General features: G+C 60.4%; 1 protein-coding gene across 1 annotated transcript in view; it reads right to left on the reverse strand.

Annotated features, from left to right (window-relative positions):
• Nucleotides 1-1,029: 1,029 nt before the first annotated feature.
• The window catches only part of LOC142482994 (voltage-dependent L-type calcium channel subunit beta-1-like), a 28,582-nt gene continuing 14,611 nt past the window's right edge, over nucleotides 1,030-15,000 (reverse strand). Inside the window, 6 exon segments of the mRNA XM_075583099.1 lie at nucleotides 1,030-1,631; nucleotides 1,634-1,969; nucleotides 5,226-5,318; nucleotides 5,320-5,412; nucleotides 8,802-8,897; nucleotides 13,614-13,765. Of these exon segments, the coding sequence (XP_075439214.1) occupies nucleotides 1,524-1,631; nucleotides 1,634-1,969; nucleotides 5,226-5,318; nucleotides 5,320-5,412; nucleotides 8,802-8,897; nucleotides 13,614-13,765 (878 nt within the window). The 3' untranslated portion in view covers nucleotides 1,030-1,523.

The raw sequence follows: 15,000 nt of genomic DNA on the forward strand, positions 1-15,000 counted from the left end.
CAGTGTCAGTGCAGTGAGGGGTAAGAGGGCAGTGTCAGTGCAGTGAGGGGGTAAGAGGGCAGTGTCAGTGCAGTGAGGGGGTAAGGGGCAGTGTCAGTGCAGTGAGGGCGTACGGGGCAGTGTCAGTGCAGTGAGGGGGTACGGGGCAGTGTCAGTGCAGTGAGGGGGTACGGGGGCAGTGTCAGTGCAGTGAGGGGGTACGGGGCAGTGTCAGTGCAGTGAGGGGGTACGGGGCAGTGTCAGTGCAGTGAGGGGGTAAGGGGGCAGTGTCAGTGCAGTGAGGGGCGTACGGGGCAGTGTCAGTGCAGTGAGGGGGTACGGGGCAGTGTCAGTGCAGTGAGGGGTACGGGGCAGTGTCAGTGCAGTGAGGGGGTAATGGGCAGTGTCAGTGCAGTGAGGGGGTACGGGGCAGTGTCAGTGCAGTGGAGGGGGTAAGGGGCAGTGTCAGTGCAGTGAGGGGGTACGGGGCAGTGTCAGTGCAGTGAGGGGGTACGGCGGCAGTGTCAGTGCAGTGAGGGGGGGTACGGGGCAGTGTCAGTGCAGTGAGGGGGTAAGAGGGCAGTGTCAGTGCAGTGAGGGGGTACGGGGCAGTGTCAGTGCAGTGAGGGGGTACGGGGCAGTGTCAGTGCAGTGAGGGGGTAAGGGGCAGTGTCAGTGCAGTGAGGGGGTACGGGGCAGGGTCAGTGCAGTGAGGGGGTACGGGGCAGTGTCAGTGCAGTGAGGGGGTACGGGGGCAGTGTCAGTGCAGTGAGGGGGTACGGGGCAGTGTCAGTGCAGTGAGGGGGTACGGGGCAGTGTCAGTGCAGTGAGGGGGTACGGGGGCAGTGTCAGTGCAGTGAGGGGGTACGGGGGCAGTGTCAGTGCAGTGAGGGGGTACGGGGCAGTGTCAGTGCAGTGAGGGGGTACGGGGCAGTGTCAGTGCAGTGAGGGGGTACGGGGCAGTGTCAGTGCAGTGAGGGGGTACGGGGCAGTGTCAGTGCAGTGAGGGGGTACGGGGGCAGTGTCAGTGCAGTGAGGGGGTACGGGCAGTGTCAGTGCAGTGAGGGGGTACGGGGCAGTGTCAGTGCAGTGAGGGGGTACGGGGGCAGTGTCAGTGCAGTGAGGGGGTACGGGGGCAGTGTCAGTGCAGTGAGGGGGTACGGGGCAGTGTCAGTGCAGTGAGGGGGTACGGGGCAGTGTCAGTGCAGTGAGGGGGTACGGGGCAGTGTCAGTGCAGTGAGGGGGTACGGGGCAGTGTCAGTGCAGTGAGGGGGTACGGGGGCAGTGTCAGTGCAGTGAGGGGGTAAGGGGCAGTGTCAGTGCAGTGAGGGGGTACGGGGCAGTGTCAGTGCAGTGAGGGGGTAAGGGGCAGTGTCAGTGCAGTGAGGGGGTAAGGGGGCAGTGTTAGTTGAGGAGCAGCAGATATAAATCAGTAACGTGTATGTGAGAGCCCTGAGGAGCACAGAGTACGTGACGGGGAATGTGTGTGACGTCTCCACCCCTTGATCCCAGATCTAGTTTGGGGGTCCCCCCCCCCGTCCCCCTTAACGGATACACACGTCTCTCCCCCAGCTGTCCAGCTGGTTCTTGTTCCCGCCCTCGTGCTGCCAGCACGGCTCCCGGCCCTTCCCCGGCGCCGGCCGCGGGCTCTCCGCCGCCTCCGCTGCTGCTGCTGCTGCAGGTTCTCCTGGTCCGGCCCCAGCTCCTCCCAGGAGCCCTGGGGCTGCAGCCGGCCGTGGCCCCCGCCGTGGCCCCCGCCGTGGCCCTGCGTCCTGGGCTCCGGCTCCTCGTAGGGGTCAGTCTCTATGTCCATGCAGGAGTCGCCCGCTTCCGTGTAGGCCGAGTCGCGGCTGCCCTGCGTCTCCGACTCCAGCGTGTCCTGCCGGGACAGGACGCGGGTCCCGGGGTGGCCCCTCTGCTGCTGCCCCTCGTGCAGCCCCGTCCGCTCCGACCCGTCCATCCTCACGTCCCCATGCACCATGTACGGGCCCTGGTTAGTGAGAGCAGACACGGCGTGCAAGAGCACACGGGTTAGACACGCGCACACACGCAAGGCAGGTCAGCACACACACGCAAGGCAGGTCAGTGCTCACACGCAAGGCAGGTCAGTGCACACAGGTCAGCGCACACACGCAAGGCAGGTCAGTGCACACAGGTCAGTGCTCACACGCAAGGCAGGTCAGCGCACACACGCAAGGCAGGTCAGTGCTCACACGCAAGGCCGGTCAGTGCACACAGGTCAGCGCACACACGCAAGGCAGGTCAGTGCACACAGGTCAGCGCACACACGCAAGGCAGGTCAGTGCACACAGGTCAGTGCTCACACGCAAGGCAGGTCAGCGCACACACGCAAGGCAGGTCAGTGCACACAGGTCAGTGCACACACGCAAGGCCGGTCAGTGCACACAGGTCAGTGCTCACACGCAAGGCCGGGTCAGTGCACACACGCAAGGCGGGTCAGTGCACACACGCAAGGCCGGTCAGTGCACACACGCAAGGCGGGTCAGTGCACACACGCAAGGCGGGTCAGTGCACACACGCAAGGCAGGTCAGCGCACACAGGTCAGTGCACACACGCAAGGCAGGTCAGTGCACACACGCAAGGCAGGTCAGCGCACACAGGTCAGTGCACACACGCAAGGCAGGTCAGCGCACACACGCAAGGCAGGTCAGCGCACACACGCAAGGCAGGTCAGCGCACACACGCAAGGCAGGTCAGCGCACACACGCAAGGCAGGTCAGTGCACACTCTCCTCCCCCCCCCGCAGTGCATCTCCCTTTCCTCCCCCCCGCAGTGCATCTCCCTCTCCCCCCCCCCCGCAGTGCGTCTCCCTCTCCTCCTCCCTCCCGCAGTGCGTCTCCCTCTCCTCCTCCCTCCCGCAGTGCGTCTCCCTCTCCCCCCCCGCAGTGCGTCTCCCTCTCCCCCCCCCGCAGTGCGTCTCCCTCTCCTCCCCCCCCCACAGTGCGTCTCCCTCTCCACCCCCCCCCGCAGTGCGTCTCCCTCTCCTCCCCCCCCCACAGTGCATCTCCCTCTCCCCCCCCGCAGTGCGTCTCCCTCTCCCCCCCCCCGCAGTGCGTCTCCCTCTCCTCCTCCCTCCCGCAGTGCGTCTCCCTCTCCCCCCCCGCAGTGCGTCTCCCTCTCCCCCCCCCCCCGCAGTGCGTCTCCCTCTCCTCCCCCCCCCACAGTGCGTCTCCCTCTCCACCCCCCCCGCAGTGCGTCTCCCTCTCCACCCCCCCCGCAGTGCGTCTCCCTCTCCTCCCCCCCCCCCACAGTGCGTCTCCCTCTCCCCCCCCCCCCCGCAGTGCGTCTCCCTCTCCTCCCCCCCCCCCGCGGCATCCTGAGATATGCAGTCGTATTCTTCGCGTGCAGGACTACGAATCCCGGGATGCATGGCGGCAGGGGGGGGTACCCCAAGGGATGGCGTACCCCAAACCAGACGGATTATCTTGGCGTGCGGCTGACGCGTGCACACAAACGGGACAGGCGCACCCCCCCCCCAACCCGAAGCTTTATAAATCGTGCAAAAAAAAAAAAAAAACCCTAAACACTCGATTTATTACAGAAAGAAGAAAAGCCGATATATATATTTGCGACGTCGTCTTTAACCCCCCTCACTGCCGGCGCGCTCTGGATGTCCGGGCCCCTCGCGCACGGCGAGGGTATAAAAAGGGGGGCTGTTTTTAGGACTTTAAATCAGAGTCTGTTCTCTGCGTTGCTTTGCATCCCCCCCTCCCCCCCCCCCCACCCCCGGGGGGTGCCGAGGGTCCGTGCTGACACCAACGCCAGGAGCGGACTTCGCGGGGAACAGAAGGGGGATCACCGTATGTTTGGGGGGGTGGGGGGGTGGGGAGGGGGGGGGGCAATGGATTTTGTTCTAGAAAATAATACTGATAATGTAGCAGCCAGGGGGTGTTTATTCATTCAGCAGGTCCTGGTGAGAACTTGGGGGGGGGGGGGGGGGGGGCGGTAGCCCGGGGGGGGGGGATAACCCGGCGGGGGGGGGGGGGCGTAACCCGGGGGGGGGGGGGTAACCCACCCCCTGCAGCGGCTAATATCAGGAGGCAGGTGACTTCCCGAATACGGCTCTGGTCATGGGAGAAGGGGCGTGCAGCCACCGCAGAGGCGCGACGCAGGGAGCAGGAGATTGCAGAGCATCGCGCCATTCACCGCATTCACTGCAAACTCGCCCTGCAGAGCATCGCTCCATTCACCTCCACGCTAAATACGCCTGCAGAGCATCGCTCCATTCACCTCCGCCACGCTAAATACGCCTGCAGAGCATCGCTCCATTAATCTCCTCCACGCTAAATACGCCTGCAGAGCATCGCTCCATTAATCTCCTCCACAAAATACGCCTGCAGAGCATCGCTCCATTAATCTCCTCCACGCTAAACACGCCTGCAGAGCACCGCTCCATTCACCTCCTCCACGCTAAATACGCCTGCAGAGCATCGCTCCATTAATCTCCTCCACTAAACACGCCCTGCAGAGCACCGCTCCATTCACCTCCTCCACACTAAATACGCCTGCAGAGCATCGCTCCATTCACCTCCACACTAAACACGCCTGCAGAGCATCGCTCCATTCACCTCCTCCACACTAAATACGCCTGCAGAGCATCGCTCCATTCACCTCCACACTAAACACGCCTGCAGAGCATCGCTCCATTCACCTCCTCCACACTAAATACGCCTGCAGAGCATCGCTCCATTCACCGCCTCCACACTAAATACGCCTGCAGAGCATCGCTCCATTCACCTCCTCCACACTAAATACGCCTGCAGAGCATCGCTCCATTCACCGCCTCCACACTAAATACGCCTGCAGAGCATCGCTCCACTTATCCCCTCCACGTTAAAGACGCCTGCAGAGCGTCGCTCCATTCACCTCCTCCACTCTACACTCCCGCCATTCTTGCCCGCCTCGCCCGGTCACGCGCGTCGTAACCCCCGCGACTGCCAAGCGGGGAAGGCCGGGGGACTAACCGATGATGATGCGACGCTCTGCGGCGGGCTGGGAGGCGCTTTGCTATGCAGGTTGTTGAGTCAGTCAGACGCTTGGCGGGGGAGGGGAGGGGGGGTGCAACGCTCTGCCAGCCCGGGAAGGCGCTGCCCCCGCGATGCTCTGCCGGGGCCCTGCCCCTCCCCCGTTACACGGCGTGCTCCTCCACCCTGGGGCCCCCCCCCGGCTCGCCCCCCATGCCCCAGAAAGCCAGGTTCTGTTTGAGCGAGGTGAGGACCTGCACCTGGAGGTTGGAGACCGGCGCGGGGCTGGAGGCCAGCGCCGCGGTCGCCATGGTGCGATTCAGCAGCGGGTTGGGGGGGTTGCTGCTGGGCGGGGTGGGTGGCCTTCCAGTAGGCCTCCAGGTACTCGGCCAAGTGCTCGCAGGCGTCCTCCAGCTGGTTCTCGTCCAGGATGATGTCGAACATCTCCTGCGGGGCACAGCACTATGAACCCCCGGCCTCCCATTGGCTGAAAGCAAGTCACGTGATCGGCAATAAGCCATTCATCCACGGTTCTGCCTGGTGTGGTTATGCTATAGATACTCATCCTACAGGTACTCATCCTACAGGTACTCATCCCACTCATACTCATCCCACTCATCCTACAGGTACTCATCCCACTCATCCTACTGGTACTCATCCCACTCATCCTACAGGTACTCATCCCACTCATCCTACTGGTACTCATCTACAGGTACTCATCCCACTCATCCTACTGGTACTCATCCCACTCATCCTACAGGTACTCATCCCACTCATCCTACTGGTACTCATCCTACAGGTACTCATCCCACTCATCCTACAGGTACTCATTCCACTCATCCTACAGGTACTCATCCCACTCATCCTACTGGTACTCATCCCACTCATCCTACTGGTACTCATCCTACAGGTACTCATCCCACTCATCCTACAGGTACTCATCCTACAGGTACTCATCCCACTCTTCCTACAGGTACTCATCCCACTCTTCCTACAGGTACTCATCCTACAGGTACTCATCCCACTCATCCTACAGGTACTCATCCTACAGGTACTCATCCCACTCTTCCTACAGGTACTCACCCTACAGGTACTCATCCCACTCTTCCTACAGGTACTCATCCTACAGGTACTCATCCCACTCATCCTACAGGTACTAATCCCACTCATCCTACAGGTACTCATCCCACTCATCCTACAGGTACTAATCCCACTCATCCTACAGGTACTCATCCTACTGGTACTCATCTTACAGGTACTCATCCCACTCATCCTACAGGTACTCATCCTACAGGTACTCATCCCACTCATCCTACAGGTACTCATCCTACAGGTACTCATCCCACTAATCCTACATGTACTCATCCTACAGGTACTCATCCCACTCATCCTACAGGTACTCATCCTACAGGTACTCATCCCACTCATCCGACGGGTACTCATCCCACTCATCCTACAGGTACTCATCCCACTCATCCTACAGATACTCATCCCACTCATCCTACAGGTACTCACCCTACAGGTACTCATCCTACAGGTACTCATCCCACAGGTACTCATCCCACAGGTACTCATCCCACTCATCCTACGGGTACTCATCCCACTCATCCTACAGGTACTCATCCTACAGGTACTCATCCACTCATCCTACAGGTACTCATCCCACTCATCCTACAGGTACTCATCCTACAGGTACTCATCCTACAGGTACTCATCCCACTCATCCTACAGGTACTCATCCTACAGGTACTCATCCCACTCATCCTACTGGTACTCATCCTACAAGTACTCATTCCACTCATCCTACAGGTACTCATCCCACTCATCCTACAGGTACTCATCCCACTCATCCTACAGGTACTCATCCTACAGGTACTCATCCCACTCTTCCTACAGGTACTCATCCTACAGGTACTCTCCCACTCATCCTACAGGTACTCATCCTACAGGTACTCATCCCACTCTTCCTACAGGTACTCACCCTACAGGTACTCATCCCACTCTTCCTACAGGTACTCATCCTACAGGTACTCATCCCACTCATCCTACAGGTACTAATCCCACTCATCCTACAGGTACTCATCCCACTCATCCTACAGGTACTAATCCCACTCATCCTACAGGTACTCATCCTACTGGTACTCATCTTCCAGGTACTCATCCCACTCATCCTACAGGTACTCATCCTACAGGTACTCATCCCACTCATCCTACAGGTACTCATCCTACAGGTACTCATCCCACTCATCCTACAGGTACTCATCCTACAGGTACTCATCCCACTCATCCTACAGGTACTCACCCTACAGGTACTCATCCTCCAGGTACTCATCCCACTCATCCGACGGGTACTCATCCCACTCATCCTACAGGTACTCATCCCACTCATCCTACAGGTACTCATCCCACTCATCCTACAGGTACTCACCCTACAGGTACTCATCCTACAGGTACTCATCCCACAGGTACTCATCCCACAGGTACTCATCCCACTCATCCTACGGGTACTCATCCCACTCATCCTACAGGTACTCATCCTACAGGTACTCATCCCACTCATCCTACAGGTACTCATCCCACTCATCCTACAGGTAGTCATCCTACAGGTACTCATCCTACAGGTACTCATCCCACTCATCCTACAGGTACTCATCCTACAGGTACTCATCCCACTCATCCTACTGGTACTCATCCTACAAGTTCTCATTCCACTCATCCTACAGGTACTCATCCCACTCATCCTACAGGTACTCATCCCACTCATCCTACAGGTACTCATCCTACAGGTACTCATCCTACTCATCCTACAGGTACTCATCCCACTCATCCTACTGGTACTCATCCTTCAGGTACTCATCCTACAGGTACTCATCCTACAGGTACTCATCCCACAGGTACTCATCCACAGGTACTCATCCTACAGGTACTCATCCACAGATACTCATCCCACAGGTACTCATCCCACTCATCCTACAGGTACTCATCCTACTGGTACTCATCCTACAGGTACTCATCCTACAGATACACATCCCACTCATCCTACAGGTACTCATCCTACAGGTACTCATCCCACTCATCCTACAGGTACTCATCCTACAGGTACTCATCCCACAGGTACTCATCCCATAGGTACTCATCCTACTGGTACTCATCCTACAGGTACTCATCCTACTGGTACTCATCCTACAGGTGCTCATCCCACAGGTACTCATCCTACAGGTACTCATCCTACAGGTACTCATCCTACAGGTACTCATCCTACTGGTACTCATCCTACTGGTACTCATCCTACTGGTAAACATCCTACTGGTACTCATCCTACAGGTACTCATCCTACAGGTACTCATCCTACTGGTACTCATCCTACTGGTACTCATCCTACAGATACTCATCCCACTCATCCTACAGGTACTCATCCTACAGGTACTCATCCCACTCATCCTACAGGTACTCATCCTACAGGTACTCATCCCACAGGTACTCATCCATAGGTACTCATCCTACTGGTACTCATCCTACAGGTACTCATCCTACTGGTACTCATCCTACAGATGCTCATCCCACAGGTACTCATCCTACAGGTACTCATCCTACAGGTACTCATCCTACAGGTACTCATCCTACAGGTACTCATCCTACTGGTACTCATCCTACTGGTACTCATCCTACTGGTACTCATCCTACAGCTGTTGGTGCCCTTGAGGACGGGGGTAAGATGTAGAAATACCCTCTCACAGAGGCACGTGCTTGGAGGGATTTGCTTTCGTTCAGCACCGCCGGTGGCATGAAAATGTACAGCTCTGCGAGTATGACCTGGATGAAGGCCGGACACTCACCGGGGGGCACTGAGCCAGCTTGTCCGCGGCCACCATCTGTACGTTTAAATGCTTCGCCTGGGACTTCCCCCGGGACTTCACCAGCCGGTGTAATACCTGGGGGGTGGAGGGGGGAGAGCGAGGGGGGCAGCGAGGAGAGGCGGAGGGGAGAGAGGGGCGGGAGGGGAAGAGGAGAGGGGGAAGGGGAGAGGGGGAGAGAGGAGGGGCGGGAGGGGGGGGAGAGAGGAGGGGCGGGGGGGGAAGGGGAAGAGGAGAGGCGAGAGGGGGAAGGGGAGAGGGGGAGAGAGGAGGGGCGGGAGGGGAAGAGGAGAGGGGGGGAAGGGGAGAGGGGGAGAGAGGAGGGGCGGGAGGGGCAGAGGGGGAGAGAGGAGGGGCGGGGGCGGAAGAGGAGAGGCCGGGAGGGGAAGGGGAGAGGGGGGGAGAGGAGGAGGGCGGGAGGGGAAGGGGAAGAGGAGGGGGGAGAGGCGGCAGGGGAAGAGGAGAGGGGGAAGTGAGGAGGGGCGGGAGGGGAAGAGGAAAGGGGGAAGGGGAAGAGGAAAGGTGGAAGTGTAAGAAGAGAGGGGCAAGAGAGGAGGGGGATAAGGTAGGGGCAAGACAGATGGGGGGAAGGCAGGGGCAAGAAGAGAGTCAAAGGCAGGTAATAGTACACATTCGGGTAAAGAGAGACCTGAAGTTACACCCCCCCCCTCCCCTGCACGCACACACCTGTCCCCCTCTAATATTCCTGCAATGACCCCCCCTGCACACACACATACACCTGTTCCCTCTCTGCTATTCCTGCACGGAACCCCCTGCACACCTGTCCCTCTCTGCTATTCCTGCACAGAACCCCCTGCACACCTGTCCCTCTCTGCTATTCCTGCACGCACCCCCTGCACACCTGTCCCACTCTGCTATTCCTGCACAGACCCCCCTGCACACCTGTCCCTCTCTGCTATTCCTGCACGCACCCCCTGCACACCTGTCCCTCTCTGCTATTCCTGCACGCACCCCCCTGCACACCTGTCCCACTCTGCTATTCCTGCACAGAACCCCCTGCACACCTGTCCCTCTCTGCTATTCCTGCACGCACCCCCTGCACACCTGTCCCTCTCTGCTATTCCTGCACAGAACACCCTGCACACCTGTCCCACACTCATATTCCTGCACGGACCCCCCTGCACACCTGTCCCCCTCTGCTATTCCTGCACGCACACCCCTGCACACCTGTCCCTCTCTGCTATTCTGCACGCACCCCCTGCACACCTGTCCCCCTCTGCTATTCCTGCACAGAACCCCCTGCACACCTGTCCCTCTCTGCTATTCCTGCACAGAACCCCCTGCACACCTGTCCCACACTCATATTCCTGCACAGAACCCCCTGCACACCTGTCCCACTCTGCTATTCCTGCACGCACCCCCTGCACACCTGTCCCCCTCTGCTATTCCTGCACAGACCCCCCTGCACACCTGTCCCTCTCTGCTATTCCTGCACGCACCCCCTGCACACCTGTCCCTCTCTGCTATTCCTGCACGCACCCCCTGCACACCTGTCCCACTCTGCTATTCCTGCACAGAACCCCCTGCACACCTGTCCCTCTCTGCTATTCCTGCACGCACCCCCTGCACACCTGTCCCTCTCTGCTATTCCTGCACAGAACACCCTGCACACCTGTCCCACTCTGCTATTCCTGTACAGAACCCCCTGCACACCTGTCCCACACTCATATTCCTGCACAGAACCCCCTGCACACCTGTCCCACTCTGCTATTCCTGCACGCACCCCCTGCCACACCTGTCCCCCTCTGCTATTCCTGCACAGACCCCCCTGCACACCTGTCCCTCTCTGCTATTCCTGCACGCACCCCCTGCACACCTGTCCCTCTCTGCTATTCCTGCACGCACCCCCTGCACACCTGTCCCACTCTGCTATTCCTGCACGGACCCCCCTGCACACCTGTCCCCCTCTGCTATTCCTGCACGCACCCCCTGCACACCTGTCCCTCTCTGCTATTCCTGCACGCACCCCCTGCACACCTGTCCCCTCTAATATTCCTGCACAGAACCCCCTGCACACCTGTCCCTCTCTGCTATTCCTGCACAGAACCCCCTGCACACCTGTCCCACACTCATATTCCTGCACGGAACCCCCTGCACACCTGTCCCACTCTGCTATTCCTGCACTAACCCCCTGCACACCTGTCCCACTCTGCTATTCCTGCACGCACCCCCTGCACACCTGTCCCCCTCTGCTATTCCTGCACGCACCCCCAGCACAACTGTCCCTCTCTGCTATTCCTGCACGGACCCCCTGCACACCTGTCCCACTCTGCTATTCCTGCACGGAACCCCCTGCACACCTGTCCCACTCTGCTATTCCTGCACGCACCCCCTGCACACCTGTCCCTCTCTGCTATTCCTGCACGGAACCCCCTGCACACCTGTCCCTCTCTGCTATTCCTGCACGCACCCCCTGCACACCTGTCCCTCTCTGCTATTCCTGCACGCACCCCCTGCACACCTGTCCCTCTCTGCTATTCCTGCACGCACCCCCTGCACACCTGTCCCTCTCTGCTATTCCTGCACGCACCCCCTGCACACCTGTCCCACTCTGCTATTCCTGCACGGAACCCCCTGCACACCTGTCCCACTCTGCTATTCCTGCACGGAACCCCCTGCACACCTGTACCACTCTGCTATTCCTGCACGGAACCCCCTGCACACCTGTCCCTCTCTGCTATTCCTGCACGCACCCCCTGCACACCTGTCCCTCTCTGCTATTCCTGCACGCACCCCCTGCACACCTGTCCCTCTCTGCTATTCCTGCACGCACCCCCTGCACACCTGTCCCTCTCTGCTATTCCTGCACGCACCCCCTGCACACCTGTCCCTCTCTGCTATTCCTGCACAGAACCCCCTGCACACCTGTCCCTCTCTGCTATTCCTGCACGGAACCCCCTGCACACCTGTCCCACTCTGCTATTCCTGCACGCACCCCCTGCACACCTGTCCCACTCTGCTATTCCTGCATGCACCCCCTGCACACCTGTCCCTCTCTGCTATTCCTGCACAGAACCCCCTGCACACCTGTCCCACTCTGCTATTCCTGCACGCATCCCCTGCACACCTGTCCCACTCTGCTATTCCTGTACTAACCCCCCTGCACACCTGTCCCACTCTGCTATTCCTGCACAGAACCCCCTGCACACCTGTCCCACTCTGCTATTCCTGCACGCACCCCCTGCACACCTGTCCCACTCTGCTATTCCTGCACGCACCCCCTGCACACCTGTCCCACTCTGCTATTCCTGTACTAACCCCCCTGCACACCTGTCCCACTCTGCTATTCCTGCACAGACCCCCTGCACACCTGTCCCACTCTGCTATTCCTGCACGCACCCCCTGCACACCTGTCCCACTCTGCTATTCCTGCACGGAACCCCCTGCACACCTGTCCCTCTCTGCTATTCCTGCACGCACCCCCTGCACACCTGTCCCACTCTGCTATTCCTGCACGCACCCCCTGCACACCTGTCCCTCTCTGCTATTCCTGCACGCACCCCCTGCACACCTGCCCCACTCTGCTATTCCTGCACGGACCCCCTGCACACCTGTCCCACTCTGCTATTCCTGCACGTACCCCCTGCACACCTGTCCCACTCTGCTATTCCTGCACGGAACCCCCTGCACACCTGTCCCACTCTGCTATTCCTGCACGCACCCCCTGCACACCTGTCCCACTCTGCTATTCCTGCACGCACCCCCTGCACACCTGTCCCACTCTGCTATTCCTGCACGCATCCCCTGCACACCTGTCCCACTCTGCTATTCCTGTACTAACCCCCCTGCACACCTGTCCCACTCTGCTATTCCTGCACAGAACCCCTGCACACCTGTCCCACTCTGCTATTCCTGCACGCACCCCCTGCACACCTGTCCCACTCTGCTATTCCTGCACGCACCCCCTGCACACCTGTCCCACTCTGCTATTCCTGTACTAACCCCCCTGCACACCTGTCCCACTCTGCTATTCCTGTACTAACCCCCCTGCACACCTGTCCCACTCTGCTATTCCTGCACAGACCCCCTGCACACCTGTCCCACTCTGCTATTCCTGCACGCACCCCCTGCACACCTGTCCCACTCTGCTATTCCTGCACGGAACCCCCTGCACACCTGTCCCTCTCTGCTATTCCTGCACGCACCCCCTGCACACCTGTCCCACTCTGCTATTCCTGCACGCACCCCCTGCACACCTGTCCCTCTCTGCTATTCCTGCACGCACCCCCTGCACACCTGTCCCACTCTGCTATTCCTGCACGGACCCCCTGCACACCTGTCCACTCTGCTATTCCTGCACGCACCCCCTGCACACCTGTCCCACTCTGCTATTCCTGCACGCACCCCCTGCACACCTGTCCCTCTCTGCTATTCCTGCACGCATCCCCTGCACACCTGTCCCACTCTGCTATTCCTGCACGCACCCCCTGCACACCTATCCCTCTCTGCTATTCCTGCACGCATCCCCTGCACACCTGTCCCTCTCTGCTATTCCTGCATGGACCCCCCTGCACACCTGTCCCTCTCTGCTATTCCTGCACGCACCCCCTGCACACCTGTCCCACTCTGCTATTCCTGCACGCACCCCCTGCACACCTGTCCCACTCTGCTATTCCTGCACGCACCCCCTGCACACCTGTCCCCCTCTGCTATTCCTGCACGCACCCCCTGCACACCTGTCCCCCTCTGCTATTCCTGCACGCACCCCCTGCACACCTGTCCCCCTCTGCTATTCCTGCACGCACCCCCTTCACACACCCAGCTGTGTCTCACCTTGGGGGAGGTGATCTTGATATAGACGATGATCGGCGCCAGCGAGGTTTTCGCGAGCTGCGCTGGGTGGTTTATGGTGTCGGCGTCCAGGGCGACCAGCTGCAGCGTACGCGCCAGCTCAAAGATACGCTCTATCTCACTCTGCACCTCCGCTGGGGGAGGCGGGAAGGGGAGAGAGAGAAAGGAAGGGGGGGGGAGACAGAGAGAGGGGGGAGAGGGGGGGAGAGAGAGAAAGGAAGGGGGGGAGGAGTGGCGAGAGGGGGGGAGAGAGAGAGAGAGGGGGAGAGGGGGGGAGAGAGAGAAAGGAAGGGGGGGAGGAGTGGCGAGAGGGGGGGGAGAGAGAGAGAGGGGGAGAGAGAAAAGAGAGGAGAGGAGAGGGGAGAGGGAGACAGGAGAAGGGAGAGGAGAGAGAACAGAGAGGGAGGGGAGAGAACAGAGAGGGTAGGGGGAGAGAGAGAGGGAGAGAGGGGGGAGAGAGAACAGAGAGGAGAGGGAAGGGGGAGAGGAGGGAGACAGGAGAAGGGAGAGGAATAGCATGAATATTGACTGTGTCACAGAGCCGTGTCCCCCCCGTCACAGAGCCGTGTCCCCCCGTCACAGAGCCGTGTCCCCCCGTCACAGAGCCGTGTCCCCCCCGTCACAGAGCCGTGTCCCCCCGTCACAGAGCCGTGTCCCCCCCCGTCACAGAGCCGTGTCCCCCCCGTCACAGAGCCGTGTCCCCCCCGTCACAGAGCCGTGTCCCCCCGTCACAGAGCCGTGTCCCCCCCGTCACAGAGCCGTGTCCCCCCGTCACAGAGCCGTGTCCCCCCCGTCACAGAGCCGTGTCCCCCCCCGTCACAGAGCCCGTGTCCCCCCGTCACAGAGCCGTGTCCCCCCGTCACAGAGCCGTGTCCCCCCCGTCACAGAGCCGTGTCCCCCCCGTCACAGAGCCGTGTCCCCCCGTCACAGAGCCGTGTCCCCCCCGTCACAGAGCCGTGTCCCCCCCGTCACAGAGCCGTGTCCCCCCCGTCACAGAGCCGTGTCCCCCCCGTCACAGAGCCGTGTCCCCCCCCGTCACAGAGCCGTGTCCCCCCCGTCACAGAGACGTGTCCCCCGTCACAGAGCCGTGTCCCCCCCCGTCACAGAGCCGTGTCCCCCCCGTCACAAAGCCGTGTCCCCCCGTCACAGAGCCGTGTCCCCCGTCACATAGCCGTGTCCCCCCCGTCACAGAGCCGTGTCCCCCCGTCACAGAGCCGTGTCCCCCCGTCACAGAGCCGTGTCCCCCCGTCACAGAGCCGTGTCCCCCCGTCACAGAGCCGTGTCCCCCCGTCACAGAGCCGTCTCCCCCCCGTCACAGAGCCGTGTCCCCCGTCACAGAGCCGTGTCCCCCCGTCACAGAGCCGTGTCC

Source organism: Ascaphus truei, unplaced genomic scaffold, assembly GCF_040206685.1.
Source record: "Ascaphus truei isolate aAscTru1 unplaced genomic scaffold, aAscTru1.hap1 HAP1_SCAFFOLD_2850, whole genome shotgun sequence".
In the NCBI taxonomy this organism is placed as follows: Eukaryota; Metazoa; Chordata; class Amphibia; order Anura; family Ascaphidae; genus Ascaphus; species Ascaphus truei.